This window comes from Schistocerca cancellata, chromosome 4, assembly GCF_023864275.1.
Source record: "Schistocerca cancellata isolate TAMUIC-IGC-003103 chromosome 4, iqSchCanc2.1, whole genome shotgun sequence".
NCBI lineage: Eukaryota > Metazoa > Arthropoda > Insecta > Orthoptera > Acrididae > Schistocerca > Schistocerca cancellata.
The window spans coordinates 653761977-653786047 of record NC_064629.1 but is presented as its reverse complement, the minus strand read 5'-3'; the positions used below and the strand labels follow the sequence as shown (position 1 = coordinate 653786047).

General features: G+C 36.0%; 1 protein-coding gene across 33 annotated transcripts in view; it reads left to right on the top strand.

Annotated features, from left to right (window-relative positions):
• LOC126183349 (twitchin) overlaps positions 1-24071 on the top strand; it is a 521808-nt gene that overhangs the window by 427719 nt on the left and 70018 nt on the right. For all 33 annotated transcript variants that reach the window (XM_049925263.1, XM_049925234.1, XM_049925262.1 and 30 more), the window contains 8 exons: positions 5052-5246; positions 6096-6283; positions 7156-7431; positions 7617-7892; positions 8134-8281; positions 13461-13647; positions 16323-16438; positions 23352-23636. In XM_049925263.1, coding sequence (XP_049781220.1) covers positions 5052-5246; positions 6096-6283; positions 7156-7431; positions 7617-7892; positions 8134-8281; positions 13461-13647; positions 16323-16438; positions 23352-23636 — 1671 coding nt within the window. The remainder of the gene's footprint in view (positions 1-5051; positions 5247-6095; positions 6284-7155; positions 7432-7616; positions 7893-8133; positions 8282-13460; positions 13648-16322; positions 16439-23351; positions 23637-24071) is intronic.

The window sequence follows — 24071 nt, the reverse complement described above, 5'->3', positions numbered from 1 at the left end:
AACATCAGGCATATAACACAATATAACTGTTAATTCAAAGAAAACAAGAGGCATGTCATTAATACCACAAAATTATATTACATTTGAAATACTCATTTATGTCGTAGAATGGGTGAGCAACTAGCCATTCATACAGTTTTTGATTGAATGCTTGTTCAGGTAGTTCTTGTACATATTCTGGAAACTTATCAAATAATTTGTGCCCCATCAATTCATAGCTGTTAAGTGACTTTGACAGTCTGTGGTAAGGAGTATAAATGCATTTGCTTCTTCTAGTGTTGTAGAAATGTATATTTTCTCTATGTTTAGCTTCCACAATGGCTTTTTTGTATTTATTTGTACATTGAACATAGGCTGATCTGGCATGGCCGGTCTTCAGATTTTTATATATACTGTACAACAACATAACTTGGTTTTTCAGATTTGTTAGCTGTGCAGTATACCATGGGTTTTGTTTGTTTATACCCTTGCCTTTGCAGCCTTTGTTGATTATTTTGCATTTCTTTATTGGAATGCAGTCATTAAATTGTGACAAAAATGCTTTGAAAAACCTTTCAAATATTAGTTTTGCTGACAGATCTTTACATAGACTATAATTTGTGACACCAGACCTTTGGCCAAACTAGCCTCTGTTAGTAAGGGACTTACAAAACCTGTCAATTTTATCATTTGTGACCGATCTGGTGATTACCATTTTTGAGACAGACGTATCAATGTTACTCTTATCAGCACAGAACCTACTTATATAATTGAATGATACAGAATCATGATCTGAGAATGAGAATACTGTCACATCACATGATTCTTCTGTAGTAGTGAAACTGACAAACATATTGTCAAGGTGTGCTTCATCTCTTGTGGGTCTATTATTGATAAAGTGCAGATTGTACTGTCTTAGACGATTTTTGAGCTCAGTGACACCATGTTTGGCTGTTGTTACATCAAAATCTGCATTCAAATCTCCACCTATTACAATGTCATAATGTAACCATTTTGTCTTTCTAAATGCATCTAAAAGCATGTCCAGTTTTTTCTAAAAATACACTAATGTTACCCTTAGGTGATCTGTATAAGGCTGTTATCACTAACTTAAAATTGTCACTAACTATACCAGTGGCTTCAAAATTCTGTTCATCTCACAAGTAGTCTATATCCAACCTATTAATGGAGTGGCTGAGTGACTGGTTCGTATAGAATGCCATATCACCCCTTTTATGCACTTTTCTACAGTAACCATTTGCTATTTTATTGTTATCAAATTTGATAGCTGTAAGTTCACTCTCTGTGGCCCAGCGTTCACTCAGACAAAAAATATCAAATTTGTTCTCTAGTCCAAAATTATTTACAATAAATTCTTTGTCTTTTACTCATTGAATATTCAGGTAGCAAATTTCAAGGTCAGAATTGTTATTGTCTTTAGAATGAACAGTTTGGTTAGGAGCTATAATATCTTTTACACTACCTATTTTTTCAAAAGTGTGCCCAGAATGCCAAATTTCATTTTGCTAACAGCACGACATCGCCTGTAGTGCCTCTTCTGAGCTTGTGACCATATCAGTTGGACCCTAGGTGACTGAAGAACCATGACCTGGTCAGATAAGTCCTGATTTCAGTTGGTAAGGGCTGATGGTAGGATTTGTGTGTGGGCAGACCCCTCGAAGACATGGATCCAAGTTGTCAACAGGGCACTGTGCAAGCTGGTGATGTTTCAATAATGGTGTGGGCTGTGCGTACAGGGAATGGACTGTGTTCTCTGGTTCAACTGTATTGATCATTGACTGGAAATGGTTATGTTTGGCTACTGGGAGACCATTTGCAGCTATTCATGTACTTCATATTCCCAAACAACAATGGAATTGTTGCTGGGCCACAATTGCTCGCAATTAGTTTGAAGAACATACTGGACAATTTGAGTGAAGGATTTGCCCACTCATATCGCCCAACATGAATCCTGCTGAACATTTATTGGACATAATTGAGAGGTCAGTTTGTGCACAAAACCTGACAACACTTTCACAACTATGGATGGCTACAGAGGCAGCATGGTTCAATAGTTCTGCAGAGGACTTCCAATGGCTTGTTGAGTCCATGCCACATCAAGTTGCTGCACAATGCCAGGAAAAAGGAGATCCAACAGAATATTAGGAGGTATCCCATTTCTTTTGTCACCTCAGTGCATCTTATGCAGTTATTGAGTATTTATAATTTAATATTAAAAATATACCAACCCACCAGAGTGATGGAGTGCAGTGAAACAGCAATACCAACAAAGTAAGAATCAACATTCTGTCACATTATTGCAACACACTTGTTGAGAATATTATCACTGCAGCATAATTGTAGTCATAATTGACAGCAACATCAAAGATTGATGGTTATGAGCAGAGTATATGACAAGAGGAAAGACAGGATAAATATCTAAACTTAAGTTTATAAAATATGGTGCTGAAGTATGGAAACTTAGATTGAGTTTATGCAAATTTAAATGACTTTATTTTTGTAATATATCCATTATGATAACACTGTTCTCCTGTACTCAAAACAGTAGAGAAATGGGACAACAAACAGGAAAGTTGACTCCAAGGTAATCTTCTGTACAGCATGAAAAGAAAATAGTTCTTTAAACTGATCAAAGAAACAAACTTATAAGAAGAGTTACAAGTCAACCACCAAACTATGCTAATGATTTATGGTCCTTTACAACTGAAGAGGGAAGAGAAACATAAAAATAGGCAAAGATTATATTGAAGTACATTTTAGACATCACTTATAGTGGTGTGCCTGTGACAAGGTGGCAGTATGAATCGTTCTGTTCAGAGAGAAGGAAAATATTTTTCAGCATTGCCAGTGTGCTCTCACTCCCTCCAGCCCATGCCTGATGCTCCTGCCATTACCTACCCTGATAATTGGCAATGCTGGCCTGATGCTCCTGCCATTATCTACCCTGATAACTGGCAATGCTGGGGTGAATGGTTTACTGAACCACTGTTTCTGCATGTGACTCTACATACTAGAATTTATCTGCTCTGAAAACTAGATCTGTTGCTTCTTAACATAATACTTGTCATGCTTGCTTTATGCCACCCATAATAAACATTGTAAGGGCTAAGTAACCTCCCAACAAAAAACTATTATGAAAATCAATGCTAAATGTTCTACATCCACTCTGGAGTGCTCACTACAGATTGACAGAACAGAATGTTGCTGTTGGCTGCAGTGTCACATGGTATAATGGTCCTTGTCACTGTGTGTCACAGCACCACTTGCCTTCTGATTACACACCACTAGCTATTAGCTTATTTCATGGATTAGTTGCAGAAAAATGTAATATATCGACATCTGAAAGTCATATAACATATTTTCCACACATACTCCCTTCCAGCTTAGACTCTCCAATCAACTACAGTTACTCTTTTTCATGGCTAGCGGTTTCTTGAGCATTCTTTCAGAGTCAATGACACAGCGACAGTGCTGACTTTGAGTATGTATAAGTTAGTTTATTTATTTAGCCATCCGTGGACATTTTAAAATGTATGGATGTTGTCAGTTTGTGTACATTCGTATATTCATACAGTTTGCTGTTACATGTAGTTAAACATTGTGACAAATAAGTTATTTACAATCCTTATCAAAATGTTACATATAGTTAAATATTGTGAAACAAGAGTTATTTGCAATCATTTTGTACTAAGGAATTCACTTATAGTGTAAAAGCAATGTTCCTGCAAAAACAATTTAAGATTTTTCCCAAAGCGGTACATCTTATCTGTTTCTTTTATTTTCTGTGGCAGTTTATTATACAGTTTTACATGTTTATACAAGAAGCTATTTTGAGTCTTATGTTTATTCTGCCTGTCTAGGTGAAGACAGTGACTTGTTCTTCTACTATAATTATGAAAACTGCTATTTTTGCTAAATTTTGTATGTTTTTCTTGATGTATGCTATGGTTTGGAATATAAATTCACAAGGAACAGTTAGAATTTATAACATTTTGAAAAGTTCTCTGCAGTGGGCCCACTTACTGCTTTTCGTTATAATTCTTACTGCTCTCCTTTGCATTTTAAATACTGTTTGTAAATTCTGAGCGCTGTTTCCCCATAAAATAATACCATAAATGGTTACTGAATGAACATAACTAAAGTATATAGTTCTCAAACATTCATTACTGCATGCAGATGCAAGGACTCTAAGTGCATAACATGTTGTGGATATCTTTTTTGAGAGTTTCATAGCATGTTCCCTCCACTTCATTTGGCTGTCAATGTGCAACCCTAAGAATTTTGTTGTAGGTACATCATCTGTGGAGAAGTTATCTAGTTTTAAATTTAAGGGACTCTGTTTTCTGTTCATTCTAAAGCATATTTTATTTGTTTTCTTTATGTTGAGAGTTACTTTGTTTTCCTGAGACCATTTGTGAACATCCTTCAGCACTTCAGTAGAATTTTCCAGCATTTGTGTTGGTGTCTTACTGGTGATTACTATGTTTCTGTCATCAGCAAACAATATCTTCTCTCCATGGCTGATGTGTTGTGGGAAATCATTTATATATGCCAGAAACAATACTGGGCCCAGTACACTTCCTTGAGGAACCCCAGTATTGATATATTGTGGATCAGATACATGTTTCTCAATGTATTTTGATCCACTGGAGACATGTGTGATCTCTGCTGACTGTACCCTGTTTTCTAGATATGAACGAAACCATTTGAGAACCACTCTCCTTACTCCTAGTGCCTCTAATTTATGCAACAGCTTCTTGTGGTCAACTCTATCAAATGCCTTAGACAAGTCTAGGAAGAGACCAGTTACATAGCTGTTCTCATCTAGTGCATGTAAAACTGTTTTTGTAAATTGTGCTATTGCAGATTCTGTACCTCTACCAGGCCTGAAATCATGCTTGTCATTGCAGAGGAGGTTAAATTTACTTAGATAGCTCATAAGCCTATTTTTCATTATTGTTTCTATCACTTTGAAAAAGCATGACAACAGGGCTATTGGTCTGTAGTTCTCAACTTGTTACTAATGCTCTTATATTCTTTTATTGCTGCAGGTTACTATGTTGAGAAACGTGAACGTGGTGGTGAATGGATAAAAGTAAACAATTATCCAACACCAAACACCAGTTACACTGTTCAGGATCTTCGAGAAGGAAATAGATATGAATTCAGAGTTGTAGCACTGAATGAAGCTGGTCCTGGCAAACCAAGCAAGCCAACAGAACCACTTACAGCTCAAGCACAAAGATGTAAGTAATAAACATTTTCTCACATCATTCCTTTAATTCAAAATGTCATTTAATTTCATTAAATTTCTTTTAAACTGACCATATCATTGTAATAGTTTTGGACATTTATGTCACCTGTTTATATTTCTCTTTAATAAATATGCAGCGATTTTGAAATGTTTCCAATTAATTGGAAATCACACCAGCAAATGCTGATTTTAAAAGAATATATTTTCATATAATGGTAGTAGAAATGCACAAAAATTCAAGTTTACACATAAACTGTAGAGAAAGGGATGAATTTTAATCCAGTTAAATAATTATAAATAAGTTGAAAAGAAATCTGTAAGTATTAGTTGAATTTATGATAAAATAATGAATAACAATAATTAGTCTCATATTTCTGTGTCTTTGAAGCTTACCAACTGTAAAAATAAACTTCCACTTGTTTCGCTGATTTAGTGTCAATTAATAATTTTTCATTTTAAAATTCCTAAGCATATGTGTTTGCTCTCTAATGTGACATAAAAATATTTTTGCTATTGCTTTAGAGGAAGTTCTAAGATAATTATATCACCATATTAGACATTACAAGCAGTTTTTGAAGCCACTTTGAACCATAGGACTCACAGGTGAAACATTAAGGCATACAAAAGTACTATACTTTTCACAAATCAATTTTCCAGACACACGTCTTTGCTCTGATATTTGTAGTGTGACATCTTATCTCTCTTTCTCTCTCTCTCTCTCTCTCTCTCTCTCTCTCTCTCTCTCTCTCTCTCTCTCTCTCTCTCTGTGTGTGTGTGTGTGTGTGTGTGTGTGTGTGTGTGTGTGTGTGTGTGTGTGTAACTTATTGTTATTATTTTACAGTGAAACCAGATGCCCCTGAACCTCCCAAACCAGATCGTGTAACTAAAGATAGTGTAACTCTATCCTGGAGACCGCCACGTAGTGATGGAGGCGCTAAGATTAAGGGCTACATTGTACAGAAGAAGGCAAAAGGAGATAAGGATTGGTCAGATGCTAGTGGAGCACCTATTCCTGTTACAGTCTTTAAGGTAAGATTGAAAAATCTGTAGACTGTGTAGTAGATGTAAAGCTACCAGCATATACAACTATTTTGCAGAAAGAAAATAAACAAATAAAACCACTGAAGATAGCACAAAAAGTGGTGAAACAAGTCTGGGTGAAAACAAAACTACAAAAGAGTGCCTTGCACAAGGCAGAATCCCTCTTAAATTTTAGCCTCTGTTTGATATGAGAGTTCAACAAAACCACAAATTACATTTTAGATATGTGATAACAATGTGTTATATTTAGTGATGGTATCACAACAGGGACATTTGATAATGATCATTCATGATTTCATTAATTTTAACACTCACTGAAGAAAGCTAAAGAGAAGTGTGGAGATGAATATAATGAAATTACTAAATTGTGTTAACTGTTATGATGAAATCATCTTTATTTTGGCCTACATGTCACATTTTAGTCGCTGTGACATTTCATAAACTCTGTTTACAGTCAGTTGTACATGAACATGGCAGAACCTCCATTACAATTTAGCAGAAAATTTGGGCACTTGACATTCAAATGTATTTTTATCAGTGTGGAAAAACCGTTCCAAAAAGTTAAGTTATTGTGTTCTTTGTTGACAATTGGATGATCATAAACCATCGTACAAATGGTAATTCATGGGAATTTAAAAAGAAAAGAATGCCCCATTCAGAACTCTGAACTTTTGCATCCCATAGCCAATGTTTCTCATTTACGTCTTCTTTCTTATTCTTTCATGTTACCTCTCACTATCATGCCTTTGTAATTATAGTACTTTCATTATCCTGAACGTGATTTGAACTTTGATTTCTATATCTTCCTGTTTATGTGCTTATAGTGTACATAACATTAAGATTTTCAAATACTTTAACAGGTACCAAATCTTAAAGAAGGGGATGAGTATCAGTTCCGTGTAATTGCTGTCAATGATGTAGGGCCATCAGAACCTAGCAGACCTAGTCAGAATGTACTTATTGAGGAGCAGCCTAATAAACCATGTATGGATTTGGGAGCATTACGTGATATTACGGTGCGTGCTGGTGAAGATTTCTCCATCCATGTGCCATATGTTGCCTTCCCTAAGCCAACTGCATCTTGGTTTGCAAATGATAATTTACTGGATGAGGCTGATACTAGAGTATTCCACCAGGTTAGTAAAATCTCTCTTTTTTCATTTTTTAACTGCATAATAAATTATTGTGTTATATAAGTGTCAATTAATGGAAATTTGTGTTAATGTAAGTTTAATTGTGGCTTAAAAATAAATAAGAATACATCTTACAAATAACATCTTGGTACTCTGTGCAATGTTTCATAAGTCACTCATTTTTATAGCTGGCTGATGACTTTGCAAGCATTGTTGTCAAGAATTCTAAGAGATCAGATACTGGCCAGTATAGGCTTCAGCTACGGAACCCATCTGGATATGATACAGCTACAGTCAATGTCCGTGTGCTAGATCGACCTGGTCCTCCAGAAAATCTCCGTGCTGATGAATTCGCAGGAGATGCACTTACTTTATACTGGAACCCACCAAAGGATAATGGTGGTGGTGACATTACCAATTATATTGTAGAGAAGAAAGAACCAAGGTCACCAACATGGTCAAAAGTATGTAACACTTAATCTACTTGATTTTAACTTCAATATAACTAATGGTGAAAAGTTAAGCTATCAGCTATATTATTCTAAAGATTCATAGAATCTGCTATTTTGTAAAACTATCATATGTTACTGGTTAAATAATTTAAAATCACTATAACAAGTCCTTTATCAAAAATAAATGAAGTATTTTTTGGTGAATAACTATATTTTTTAATATTCATTTATTTTTTATTTCTGTTTACTACAGGTGAGCAGTTATGTGACTACACCATTCTGTAGATTACGAAACTTGGTTATTGGACATGAGTATGAATTCCGTGTAATGGCTGAAAACCAATATGGTGTTTCGGATCCTGCTGTAACGAAAGACCCAGTCAGAGCACGACATCCATTTGGTATGTTAACATGGCATTTGTTATGTATATCAGATAGTGTTTCTGTTCTTGGGATTGTCAGTAACATGGTTGACACACTTGAGACAATGAAACTGGCACTTTCTCTGCTATGAAAGACTTTGCATACATCAGATGGCTTTCTTTTGCCAAAGGAAAACGTTTTTGGCTGTGGAAGAATTTGTATACATCACTACACTATAGTTAAGGTTCATTTTCTGTTCTTCTTCCTGTTAATATTATTTATCTTTCCTGGCACATTATCTGTCATACCATGTACCAAAACTGTAGAAGGAAAGGAAAATAAAGTACCAAAAGTCTGATATGGTAAAATCTGTGGAACAAGAATCATTGTAAATGATTTTTAAACTATAGTAATGAGATTATATGGAAATCCTTCAGGAAAAATGAATTATTTACTTAAACAACTGGATTTGTGTTCAACATGATTACATCCTTGGATCAATGAGGTAATCATCTTGGGAGCCTTCATTATCAGCTTTCTCACAGAGAACAGCAGTAGTGTTGAATCTGAACACATAAAAGAATTGTGTAACCTAATTTTAGTGGTCAGTTTCCTGATAAGAGTGACAGTAATAATAAAAGTCTTATTAACAACTTCACACACAATGGTAAGAGTGCCAGCTTAACTCTTAAGACAAGTCATAAATTATTTTTCTGAACTAGCCAACTGCTTTCAACAAAGGACATAATTACATCTACTTATGCAATACACTTGTACAGGTCCTCCAGGGTAATCAATAATTAATGCATAGCATCCTCCAATAATTATTTGCTGAGTGATATGAACAGTACCATTTTAAGACACAAGCAGCCACTTGGGGTACCAAGCAGAAAGTGGCACAAAAGGTGTAAAATTTGTATACAGAGTGCATCATCAATTAGTAGCGAAGAATGACATAAGGGAAGGCCACCAAATAATATGTTGCTTGTGTGGAGAAAAAGTCTCGAGCTGGCCCTTAACATGAAGCATTGATCAAGACATCCGATTCACATTCAGTAGGAGTACATGTCAAATTCCCATCTGTCCGTCCACATATAAGTTTTTCATGGTTCCCTTAAATTGTGTAAGCTGAATGCTGAGATGGTGCCTTAGAAACAGACTTCCCATTTCCTTTCCCGGGCTTGTGCTCCATCTCTAATGATCTCCTAATGTATAGGACATTAAACCCTAATCTTCTTTCTATTCATTATTTACAACATTTCATTTTTATTCAGTATATTGAAAATTAAATGTTCATTAGAAATTTAACATGTGTATCAATCACTTTGTGTCATTGTGTGAAACAGTTCTCCAAAAAATGCCAAAAAAGAATAATAATTTTCTGACTAAAGATCAGTTTAAATCCTAGATACTAAAATATCATGTAATGTATTGTAGATAAAAGAGAGAGAGTCATACAATGGAAAAACAGTTTTCTCAAGAAATATATGTAACAGTATGGTACAGACTGTACTGTCATGTTCATAGAAATATCCTTAAAATCCTTAAAAGCTTGTGTATTAAAATTATAAATGACAGTTCAACCTGCAAAACAAAAATAATATGGGAGGCTGTAGAAATGAAGACAGTGAAAAGAGTAGAGAATGGGACTGACATAGAATTAATACAGTATGCTTTTGGAGTGTAACTGAGAATCACTTGTAAGTGCCTTCAGTAGTCAGTTGTTTGCAAGCAGTAGAGAATATTGGCTGCAAGAGTTGAATCTATGGATCTTCTTCAGTAAGCTGACCATAGTAAACAAAACTCCTGTTATGAAACTAAAATAATTATCAAATGTATGAAAGCTAAAAATTTTGTGAAAATTGATAGTAGTTGTATAAATATATGGAATTGTTGTCATGTTTTTTATTAAGTGGTACATGATACATTGAAGTAATCATTACAGCAATAATTTTTCAAGAAAGATTGAAAAACATATTGAAAACCTACTCTTCAAGAAGGAACACAAAATGAATGTTCCAAAGTATCCAACTTTAGTTTCCTAAAAACTTTAGCAAATTGATTCGTATGAGTGTTGTAGGATACCTGAGAAGGCACGAAATTCCTAATAAATGCGAGTTTGGTATCCAGTAAGCCATGTCAATGGATAAAGTTATATTCTACTTTACAAATCAAATTGTTGAATCAATAATCAGTTCATTACCACCCATCACTATCTTTTATGACTGGTCTAAAACTTTTGAGTGTTTTGCTCACAAAAGTACATGGCCACACCCTTAGACCCCATACACACAGAAACCAAAGAAGAATTCTGTGGTTTCTATAGGAGAATATCAGTGTAGATTAAGTCATATATAATTAACAGAAAATAGAGAGAACATTTAATTATGCAGGTGAAATGTCAGTTCGACTAGAGCACATTCAGTTTTTGAATACCAAAAATTCTACACCATGTCCTCTGTTGCTTCTTGAAGTCATAAATTGTATCCTCCTGTATGCATATGCCAAGATTAAAAGTACCAGCTCCACAGATCACCCAAAACTCCTAATTGAAAAACAGAAAGCTGAAACCTTTTAATATCCACAAATTAGGTATTTGTGACCCTCTTATATTGGTTTATTCTACTAGACCTGAAACAGAAACACTCTCTTCTCACAGTATCCTGCTTCTCAGTTGGGCCAAGATGATATACACTACTGGCCATTAAAATTGCTACACCAAGAAGAAATGCAAATGATAAACGGGTATTCATTGGACAAATATATTATTCTAGAACTGACATGTGATTACATTTTCACGCAATTTGGGTTCATAGATTCTGAGAAATCAGTACCCAGAAGAACCACCTCTGGCCGTAATAACAGCCTTGATATGCCTGGGCATTGAGTCAAACAGAGCTGGGATGGCGTGTACAGGTACAGCTGCCCATGCAGCTTCAACACGATACCACAGTACATCAAGAGTAGTTACTGGCGTATTGTGACGAGCCAGTTGCTTGGCCACCATTGACCAGACGTTTTCAATTGATGAGAGATCTGGAGAATGTGCTGGCCAGGGCAGCAGTCGAACATTTCCTGTATCCAGAAAGGCCCTGCAACATGCGGTCGTGCATTATCCTACTGAAATGTAGGGTTTCGCAGGGATCGAATGAAGGGTAGAGCCACGGCTCGTAACACATCTGAAGTGTAACGTCCACTGTTCAAAGTGCCGTCAATGTAAACAAGAGGTGACCAAGACATGTAACCAGTGGCACCCCATACCATCACGTCAGGTGATACGCCAGAATGGCGATGACGAATACACGCTTCCAATGTGCGTTCACCGCGATGTCGCCAAACACAGATGCGACCATCATGATGCTGTAAACAGAACCTGGATTCATCCAAAAAAATGATGTTTTGCCATTTGCGCACCCAGGTTTATCGTTGAGTACACCATCGCAGGCGCTCCTGTCTGTGATGCAGCGTCAAGTGTAACCGCAGCCATGGTCTCTGAACTGATAGTCCATGCTGCTGCAAACGTTGTCGAACTGTTCATGCAGATGATTGTTGTCTTCCAAACGTCCCCATCTGTTGACTCAGGGATCGAGACATGGCTGCACGATTCGTTACAGCCATGCGGATAAGATGCCTGTCATCTCGACTGCTAGTGATACGAGGCCGTTGGGATCCAACACGGCATTCCGTATTACCCTCCTGAACCCACTGATTCCATAGTCTGCTAACAATCACTGGATCTCAACCAATGCTGTCAGCAATGTCGCGATACAATAAACCACAATCGCGATAGGCTACAGTGTGACCTTTATCAAAGTCGGAAACATGACGGTACACATTTTTCCTCCTTACACAAGGCATCACAACAACGTTTCACCAGGCAACATTGGTCAACTGCTGTTTTTGTATGAGAAATTGGTTAGAAACTTTCCTCATGTCAGCACGTTGTAGGTGTTGCCACCGGCACCAACCTTGTGTGAATACTCTGAAAAGCTAATCATTTGCATATCACAGCATCTTCTTCCTGTCGGTTAAATTTCGTGTCTGTAGAACATCATCTTCGTGGCGTAGCAATTTTAATGGCCAGTAGTGTAATATTAACAGAAACAACATGTAGATTCTTCAAAGTTTCTGATTATCCACAATGACAATAAATGAAACAGATCTTACCTTATCAGTGACCATCTTCTCCATAGTGGCCAACACAGCCATGAATTTATTAAATGAAGATGACTTTTTTCCACTAAGGCTGTGTTGTGTTTATTTTCAAAAACACTTGAGTGTTTAACTAGAACAAGTTGGTGTAAGTACGAAAATGACAGCATACTCACATGATGTGCTGAACCTGATCATTGAACAAAGACTAGGTTTCAACAAATACAGCTTAAGTGGGAAAAACACAATATTCATTTAAAATGCCACCTTCATTTATCCATGAATTGTTCAAAAGACTCACTCAGCAACATTAATTTATAATTTTATATTTTATGCTCTGCGGACTCAAATGAGAACCCCTGGGGGAGGGAGAGTTGGGCAGGTTTGTTCCCCCCTCCCCCCCCCTGCCCCCCCCCCCCCCCCCCACTCCATCGCAAACCACTATTGAGAAAATTTAGAGAACCATCATTTGTAACGTACGTCTAGTGTAAAGTGACCTTACTGCTTCCACATGCATCTCACATAAGGTCATTGAGAGCATGATAATAGAAATCAGGACTCATAGAGACGCAAATTGGTAATTGTATTTTCCTTGCTGCATTTGCGAATGGACTAGGAAAGACTATAACTTACAGTGGTACAGGGTACCCTCCGCCATGCATCATTTGGTGGCTTATGGATTATATCCTTCAATGTAGATATGCTTCATTGTTAAAAGCATTTTACTCCACATAACAAATAGTCTCTGTCATAAGCACAAGTGATCCAGGATTGACCTACATATCAACCTAAAATTTTTTGTATGCTACTACAGTCTCAACAATCCCAAATAGTATACATTTCATTACAGAACTAGCTTAGGGATCAAGTAACATTGCATCCATTTTTCAGTTGTTCTGTTCAGATAATTACATCATCAAAAGTTAGATAAAAAAATCAGCATTTCAGTATTACATTACAGTGCTTTTGAAGTGACTAAATATCCACTTGTGTTCCTAAACATTATCCCTCTTAAATTTCTTTGTGTTTGTTCCTGGCATATACTTGTTTTATTTATTATTGTAGATCCTCCTGGAGCACCAGGTGCACCACGTGGAGTTGAAACATCAGAAGATTCTATTACAATTGCATGGACAAAACCACGCCACGATGGAGGATCACCTATAACTGGCTATATCATAGAAAAGAAGTTAATAAATGAAGACAAGTGGACCAAAGCCAATCATGTGCTGATTCAGGATCTAAGTTACAAGTGTGTATACATAGATACATAAATAAACCATCTATTTGTGTGGATAGTTTTGTATGTGTATACAGTACTTGTATTTGACAGAGAGAGCTGTAAGATGTTGAAATAGCACTATCATGGTGATACAGTCCACTGTTTTGCTCTTCATTCTCTACTAAGCAATGATTAATGCACATAAAATTGTGCTCATAGTAATGTCTCTACATTATGTCCTTATTTTTTGTTGTGGATTTCCATGAAAATTAATGAGACATTAGAAATTATAAAAGGTTCAAGAGTGCAGTAAACTAGATGAATATGTCACAATATTATTAAGTTATGTGGTTACCAGGGCTAATATTTGGTTTCATGAACAGTATGACATGAACTTATTATAGTCAGGTGAACTATAATTGTTTCTCTAGATTTAATCGTTTCCCAATATCATAAAAAATTCTTGCTATCACTATTTAAGCTGCACTGCATCTGTTAGATCTTTGAGCATTGTTCAAAAGAATACACAAATCCGTTTTTGATACATTCACTCTGATTTAAATTACTCCCTCCTACTTTGCAGCTGAAATGTTACTCAGATGTATTATAAGGGGTACTTCATTTGCTTAAACTATAGTAGAAATCAAGTAGAAATTGTCAGTGAACATTTATGATGGTAGCACTTTGTATGTTTCATAGCAAAATATTATTTGTCAGATTTTGCCCATTCATATTATTTACTTTGTGATGAAAGATGGTAGGCATGTTTCTACATCTGAAAGATGATGTCTATTCAGATTTTGTACCAGTCATGTAAGAGTAGCACTAGTGTGACGATGCAAATCAGGTATGCTTTAAATACACGCTGTAACAGTCATGAGTGTTAGCTGCCTTTGAGATTGAATGTGGTGAGTTCATGTTAGTTAAGACTGCTTTTAAGACGACAAAAAAGACACCGTAATCAACACCTCACTGAGTTTGAATTAAATGTAATATGTCTGTGAGAAGCTGACTGTTCCATCTGCAATATTGCAGAAAGACTTGACAGGAATGTTGTAGCCACTGTATATGATTGCTGGCAGTGGTGGCCACAAGAATGTATGGTCACAAGAAGACCAGACTTGGGACAGTCACATGGAACTACTGAGGAGGAAGTCCATTGTGTTTGGCCCCACAATGACACAACGAATTGTTAAAAACCGGTTACTTCAAGGACAGCTTCAAGTCAGGCACCCTGTAGTGTGCATTCCACTGATCCCAAACCACTGCCGTTTGCGATTGTAGTGGTGTAAAGTGAGAGCTCAGTGGTGGGCAGGAGTGAAGGTCTATTGTGTTTTCTGATGGAAGCTAGTTCTGCCTTGGTGCCAGTAATGGCCTTGTTTTGATTAGTAGGAGGCCAATTGAGGGCCAAAGGCTTGTTTCCCAACAGGATAATGCTCACCCACGTACCACTTTTGTAACCCAACATGCTCTGCAGAATGTTGACATGTTGTCTTGGCCCGCTCAATCACCAGATCTGTCTCCAGTCAAGCACATATGGGACATCATCGGACGACAACTCCAGCAGCATTCAGAAACAGTATTAACCATCCCTGTATTGGCTGACCAAGTGCAATAGGCATGGAACTCCATCCCACAAACTGACATCTGGCAACTGTACACCACAGTGCATGCATGTTTGCATTCAACATTATGGTAGTTACACTGGTTATTAATGTACCAGCATTTCACATTTGCAATGCCTTAGGTCACACTTACATTAACTTGTGATCTTGCAATGTTAATCACTTACATATGTTACCTAGATAAATGCATTCTCAAAATTCATTACTCTACATTAATTATTTTTTGGTGTTGCTGGTTTTCCCATCAGTGTATATTTATGTATTCATAGGAAAATTTGCATTACTATTATACGAGCATCAATTTATCCCCAGATATTGTTTTAATGTAACATGGCACTACTTTTCTCCAGGTTCTTTTGCCATAAGATCTAGAAACAACATATTATCATGCTTGCATATTATTGTAAGTTTGTTGTTACATATAATTATAATCCCCACACCCCTCTATTGCTGCACTGACCATTTCAGTTCCATGCATACTTGATTATTGTTTGTGGTGTAAGTGCAGAATTTCATTACATGTGTGGAAATGTTATTTAGGGAGCACATCTCAAAACTACTGCCAGTTGTTCCTCCCTCCCTCCATCTCCCCCCCCCCCCCCCAAATCCTCCTGCTTCTTTCCACTCCACGGGGAGGAATCCATGTACCTCTTCTGTCTGCATCTAGTGCACTCATATGGTCTCACAAGTGTTTATGCATTGTGTATCTGAACCTTGTAAAGAACAAATTACCATTAATTTCCCTTCCAGTCTTAAAGTAGAAAAATCGGGTGTCAAATTCCTTCATCAGTTAATAGTTTTTTTTTTGGAAATATTTTGTATGACTCAGAATATTCTGACCGCCATGCACAAAAAAAGGTACCAAACTACATCAACTGATGTATGATTCCTCCTGTTTTGATTCACAACTAAGTAATTATGGTGATATGTAACACTGGAAAATATTTTATGATTATGGAAGCATAATAACTTCTAATACTGATTACTGATTGCGTACACATTACAATCAATCACAGACAAAGAAAGTTTCCTAAGTTTTGTGTATTATTGTAACTCTACCATTACTTTATCTTGTTTCAGAGTGGGCAGTCTGATTGAAAATCATGAATATGAGTTCCGAGTGGCAGCAGTAAATGCTGCTGGACAAGGCCCATGGAGTTCAGCCTCTGATGCTATTTGTTGCAGGCCACCTCCAAGTGAGTTTTGTTTCCAACCCCCTTCCCTTTTGTCTGATTGTATTGAAAATAATCACAGTATTTAAGATACATCACCGAAATAGTGGTCTGTTAGGTAACTAATACCCCTGTTGCAACATATTATATGTTCTTATCCAGCAGAAGATATGTATGATATTCAGTTTATAGCTGCCAGATGGATGACTGAGCCTTTTTTTTACCCTTCTTTGTCCTTTTCACATCTCTAATTTTTTCCTTCTTCATCATGAATGCGACTAACAAGACTGTTAACGTATGTCATTGAGTATAAATTTCATATTACCATCTGCACAGATATTGTATTTAAAAAATGTACCATCATTTATTATGGTACTTTCATTTCTGAATTACAGATTTTCAGTTACTTCACATTGAGATGAGAATGTTAGTGTGGTGACAGTGCAGGTAGAGGCTATAATGCACCATACTGTTCACTAGTTGGCTCTGGAAAAGAAACAACTTGACAAAGTTTTGTTAGTATTTTGCTGTCAGTCACTGAGTTCCCCTAAAATTATAAAGTAAATAATTGAATGTGTACTTTAATACTAAAGAAGAGAGATGCTATGAATTATTTAAATTATTTATACTTTGGGTGAGTTGTACATAATATTAATACAACTCATCAACAAATTTATAATTTTTGTCAGCTGTGTTACCTTCTCTATTTTTCTAGCAATGTGACATGGTCTCTTGCAGTATCTGATGACACTCTGTGATAATCCATCCAGTGTATCTTGACTCATTATATACATTTCTCAATCATTGCATGATGGAGGTACATTCAGTTACGTATCTCTAATTTGAATCTACCGTTTTTGTTAGAGAGAGAGAGAGTAATGCTGTGGACAACACTAAGCTGCCTGTGGCTATCAGCTGCTCGAGGGCATGCCTTGTCTTCCTATATCATGAACCTAAGTATTAATATCAAGGAAAATAAGACACAGGATTGCAATCAATTTTATATATTTTTCAGATGCCCTAAACAAATACCAGGGATTTTAAGTAGTTTACTCACTGATATTGCACTAATCCTTTGAACTTTAATAAAAAGTGTGTGACTGTAAACCATGTTACCTGTCACTGGCCAAGTGACTTCCTCATGTGACCATTCCAATTTTTGTTTACATTGAAAGCAATACATAGAAGCCAAAATGAAGTTTATTTGAAGTGTAGTACATCACGCAAATGTCTGCAATATACTGCAACAGCCATCACTATAAAATCCACTGCTTTCTGGATGTCTAAATTCTATGAAACCTCTCTTCGTTTATTTGTTTGTTTGCTGTCCATATAACAATAGGTTTCCAGACATTGGCATAAATTTTAGTTCACATGTACGAATGTTTAGTTAACATACATAAGAGCACACATTGATATAGACAGTGAAGATCAGAAATTACCATTTTTTGGTGCAAAAGCAAACTTATGCTATATACACTGTTTTACAAAGGGAAATTAGAACTTGAAATCTTCTGCTCAGTAACAGCTTTTCTCTATTAATTAAAGCTTAAGTTTATTCTTTAAAGTGTTGAAATTATCTGTCTTGAAGTCAGATGTATGTCTGTTACAAAGGATGGTTCCTATCATATGTGGACTATGGTCTGCAACCTTTTTTTTCACTTGCAATTGTATGATAATTTTCCCTTCCCCATGCATTGCACCTATTTACACTACTGTGTGTTACATTATACTTTGGATCTCGTTTCACAAACATTATTGCTTGCAGGACGTACATAGAGTAGATGGTTAGTATTTTATATTTTCTGAAGATTTCTCTATAAGGCTGTCTTGTGTTTGTCTCAAGCTATCATGGTCCAGGAAGGCTGAGACCCTTTTCAGTAGATATACGTACCTACTGATTTTCTTACAAATATGGTCTACATGTTCTTTCCATGACAGGTGTTCCATCAACAATTATGCCCAAAACATTGTGTTTGTTTTTGTAGCTAAGAGCCAATGGAGGTGTAGATAGAGTTCTATTTATTTCTGACTGTAGATAAGCATAAATTGCATTGTCATTGCCTTCTATTTATTTACGAGTAGCTTATTTGCAGTAAGATAACTTTCACAGAAAATTATAATTGATTTCACCACTGTTTGTAGTAGTTTGCATATCATGGCCCAAGCTAACAAAAGGTGTGTTGTTAGCATAGCTTACAACCTTGCAGTTTCGGGATTCAATTAAATACATTAACATACACAAGAAACAGAAAAGGCCCCAATATACTTCCTTGGGGCACACCACATTAAAGTACCTTGTGGGTTGATATGGTTGTTACTATCTGTTCATTCCTTTTATAAATTACTGCAGACAACCTTGTAGGCAGAGCAACCACAGCTATGAGTAGTCATCTTAGGTACTAATAACCAATTCAACTGTATTTATTCCTTTATAATTGGATCACTACTGGTTTCGTAGCCCTAAAAACCATATCTTCAGGTGAGCATACAACTAAAACATTAGAGCAAAAAAGCTTGGAACCTTTTTATCCAACGTTTGTTGTCCGTCAGAACAAAACACCACTAAAAGGCAGCATGTCATAGAATAAAACGCCCGGATTCCAATGTAGTGGATGGGTCTGCTTCTCCAGTCTATACAGAATCGGAACCAGGAGACTCAAATTGATGTAATGTTACTTTCACTAATAATGTCCCAAGCTCTGAAGTTAATGATATTGGCCTACAGTTTCTTACATCAGGTTTTATTCCTTTCTTATACACCAGTAGGATTTCAGTGATTTTTTTAAGGAAAAAAAAAAACAGGGAATTCTCCATGGCAGAGGGAGATATTTATTAGATATGTCAGAGGCTTCACTTTCCTGCATTCCTTTAGCAGTTTAGGTGAAATGTCATCCCAGCAACAAGACATTTTAGCTAGAAGTTTTGAAATGATTGCTAGGTGGTCCCTCTCAGTAATGCCATGGATGAAAAAATATTGACTAGGTGTTGTAGTATTTAAATTGAGTGCCCAGTCATGTTTCATTTGTGCCAATTGTATGAAACATATGTATGAATTTCTCACACACTTATTTTGGGTCATTTGTTATGTTGCCATTTTAATGTTATGCTGGTGTGTTCATGAGACTCTTCTTCTGTATACATTATTTTCCAGGCTATTTTACTAACACAGGTTGAGTTGCTTATTTGGTAGACCTATTCCTGAGTTTTAAGGTAGGTCAAAGAATCTCTGTATTTTTTTCTGAGCAGTTTGTATTTTGTTAAATAGTAGTGTAATTTAGTATCTCTAAAGAGTATGTAACAATCTTTCATGTTCTCTCTCAGTTCAATGATTTATCTAGGGAAATTTTCAGCTTTGTTATTAATAGCCTTGTTTGCTAAAGGACATATTTCATTTAAAGTTTTATTGAATGGTTTATTGAAATTTTCCCATTTATCATTCACATTTGTTGCATGGTAAACTGCTTCCCATATTTCATTGCCCAATGCCCTCTTAAGTTTATTATAATTAAATTTTCTTTTATACATAACAGTATCACTTGTAGTTATATCTACACTCCCAACATCAACTTCCATAGCAAGAGCTCTGTAGTCAGATAAGTCATTTTCTATGGTGGTTATGTTGATGTTCTCCTTTGTTATATTTGTGAGAATGTGGTCAATGCATGTTTGTGTTTCTACAGTAATTCTTGTAGGTTCTGAGGTTATATTATAATAGTTATAGCACTGAAGTAAGTCAACATAACATAAATAATCATTGCTATTATTTAAAGAGTCTATGTTGATGTCTCCAACAAACAGCACATGTTTTTCATACGCTGATGGCTTATTCTTCAATACTGCTTCCTGCTTCCAAGTGACCTGTACAGAGCTGCTATAATCATACTGTTTTTCCCTCATTTTAAATTTATTGCTGAAACCTCAAGTATCATTTCTTTACTCATATCATCAATCTATTTGATTTCTTCACATGCTATATCATTTCTGCTATAAATGCCAACCTCTCTATCTCTATGTGTCCTTCTACAATACAAGTTTATAAGTTCATTATTTCTTAGCCTGTATCCATATGCTTCCTCTTCCTTGCAACCTACTTCTCTCTCTATGAAGTAATGTGGTTTTGATTCATTTAGGTACATGTCCAAGTGCTCTGTTTTATTCATTATATACTTAACATTCTGGTTTATACTTAACATTCTGGTTTGTAAGGATTAAATTTTTACATTTTACTCTAAAAAAGCATACCTATCACCTTTGTGTTTGATAATTTTGTTTACGTTGTCTTTCTCTGTGATAATTTTGCTTATTTTCTCACATAAAAGTTTCTTTCCTTTGAAACAGAGATGCGTCCCATGTCTGGTATGTAGGCATTTTTTCATTTTACCTATATCCACTATTCTACATTTTCCAAATGGAAAAGTATATGTGATTTTTGTGATGGCTCACACTTTTCAGATATAAGTTTCTTCATATCTTTCATTAGAATGTTAATTGTTAGTTGAGGACTACTTATACAATAATTTTACTTTCTGATTTGAACACTACAATTCTTGCAGACAGTGCTTTTTAGCACGTTTTTTTTCCCCCACCTGAACACATGTGTCTATGCAAGCTGCCATCTTACCTACTTAAAGTCAATATGACATTACTCCAGTCTTTTTTGTCTATGGTCTGTCTGGACCTACCAAACCATTATTGTCAATGGAAAGACGTAAACATAAACACCACTCAAAAACTGTTCCAAGTGGCCAACTGCTACACATAAGGCAATATGAGGAGTGGTCTATGATCATGAGACATGTGATCAGCATGTCACTAATACCTCCAGCCATTGTTGATAGTAGACGAATCCTGATAATGATGTTGCTTCTTTATTGAAGCAGTTCTTCATTTGACCTTATGAAGCTGAACTGACCCCATTCCAGATTTTCCTACTTCAGAAAAATCTGAGGTGGCATGGGAGATCAAACATACGCTATTTCATTCTAAGGGCAGCTATGCTAAGTATTTGTCTACAGAGGTGGTCTTTATCAATGGTGCATACCTAATTTGATAATCTGCTTCCAGTTTTACACAGTGACCACATCTGCATGGCACTTATATTGTGTAATGCTTCAAAATAATCGGATTCAGGTAATCTCATTATAAAGCATTTTATAAATATGATAATGGAAAGTTCTGGGTGGAACTAAAATACTGAAATGACTAAAGGTAACATCTCATCATACAGTTGTAGCATTGACCAGTCAGCAGGCACATAAACAAGACTGAAAAATGTTGCTAAGCTTTCAGATGACATCCTTCTTCAGAGTTAACTGATGTAGAAAAATCTCTCTCTCTCTCTCTCTCTCTCTCTCTCTCTCTCTCTTTTTTCAATATTAGCCCCATATATTTTGTGTGCAAACTTCACTGAAACCTGCTCTGCTTCTGAAGCTGATGATGCAGTGCTGCATGAATACAATGTGTCCTCAGGCAGAGTAACTAAAATGGTAGAATGACTTCTATAGTTGCACCTACATACCAACATTGAAATAATTTCCAGAATGAAATTTTAATTCTACAGCAGTGTGTATGCTGATATGAAACTTCCTGACAGATTAAGACTGTCTGCTAAACTGTGACTCAAATTGAGGACCTTAAACTTCCCCAGGCAAGTGCCCTAGCACCTGAACTACCTGCGTATGACTCACGACCCATCCTCACAGCTTTGGAAGGTAAGAGACAAGGTACTGGCAGAAGTAAAGCTCTGAGGATGGGTTGTAAGTCATGCTCAGGTAGCTCAGTTGGTAGAGCACATGCCTGTGAAAGGCTAAGGTCAAGTCCCAGTGTGGCACACAGTTTTAATCTTTCAGGAAGTTTGAAATAATTTCATTGCCCCTTTGGACTGCAACTATTCTTGTGTCTTAAGACAGTATTTGCGAAGCAATTAAAAGCAGCAATGAGGATTGAAAGGTACCCAACCTTAATCCTAATAGTTACTGTTCTTAAAAGCTTAATGACGTTACTGAGAGAGCAACAACACTCAAAATGAGCACATTGTAGTTTATAATGAACTATGGAAATGGTTCTCAGAAGGGATGTTGGAGTCTGTAGAAATCCACTTATTAAATGCAGAAAATGATCAGTAGTCTCAACACATCATTAAAATGAGACTATAAAGTTGAACTTACAGGGGTTGGTAACTCTTATTTATTGCTGAGGTTCAACTTTTTAAGGATATTGTTGTTTCAATTGAGCCATTGTTGTTTGAATTGAGCTACATGATCATGGCTCAGTGAGTCAACCCAGATATATAGAACAAGCCACTGGTTCCTTTCTGTTCCTTCCAAATGCCACAAAAGCTTTTGCACAATGCAATGTGATTAGTAAACCCAGCAGAATGGATACAATGGAGAATTTGACTGCAACACAAGCTCACAAGTTGAGACAGGGATGAAATGGTGAACAGCCAATCATGAGTTGAGGTTTTGAGTTGATTAGTATCTTATGCTTAGATACCTCAATTGTAAGAGCAGTGCAGAAAGGGGCATTCAGCTTTAACTTTTCACAACTGATCAATCAGCATCATATTTACCTCGCAAATTCTGTAATAAATAAAGGAACACTTTAATTTTGAAGTACATTTAGTTAGTTTTCAAATGAGAGACAGAATCAAAAGTACTGAAAAATTATATAACCCTCTCTACATTTCACACTCACAAATGAATGATGGATGTTCTCCCTTTGGCATGTTACAATTTTACTATCACAGACCCTCATATAAACTGATCTCAGTGTAACCAGAAATCATTTATTTTAAATGATTAATGGAGTAGTTAACAATTCCTAATGGATGAAAATATAGTTTTATGCATCTGTATTCTAAATGTAACTCTAGCAGCTTATATTTTAGTAAGTTATGAATCATATTAAGTGTGACTTCTTTCCTTATTCACAGGCTCACCTAAGATCACAAGCGATCTTAGCATCAGAGACATGACAGTCATTGCAGGAGAAGAGTTCACTATAACAGTTCCTTTCACGGGTAATCCGGTACCAAAACCCACATGGACCATTAATGGAGAAGAAGTCATTCCAGGAGATAGAATCAAATTTGAAACTACCTCCAACCAGACAGTATTCCACAATAGATGTGCAAGAAGGAGTGATATGGGCAATTACACAATACAGTTAGTGAATATTGAAGGCTCAGATACTGCTTCTTGCAAGGTTTTGGTTGTAGGTGAGTACAACTGACGTATGCTTTTTTCATTTCTGAGCAACATTTTGAAACTTATGTCTGTTCACACCTAAAAACCATGATATTCAGAAAGCATGAAATAAAAAGAAAACTAAGTACATATTTAGACACATGAAATCAGTGTGCTATAATTTTACTGAGTGTGTAAATTTTTGTGTCAAATCTAAATGTAAACCTGCGAAAGATTATTCAAGTAGAAAATTAGATTCTAATCATGATCGTAGTAAATGTAAAATTTGAGCAAAAATTTGTAATAATCATTGAATTTCATGCACTGTTTGTTTCTGACTAAGCTGATATTCCATCACGTGGCTTTTTAACTGCTTCTATTTTGCTAACTATATTAAATTTATGTGACTCTACTTCAAGAAGCCTCAATATAATTTGCCTAGCTCAGCAGTTTATTTACTTTAAAAT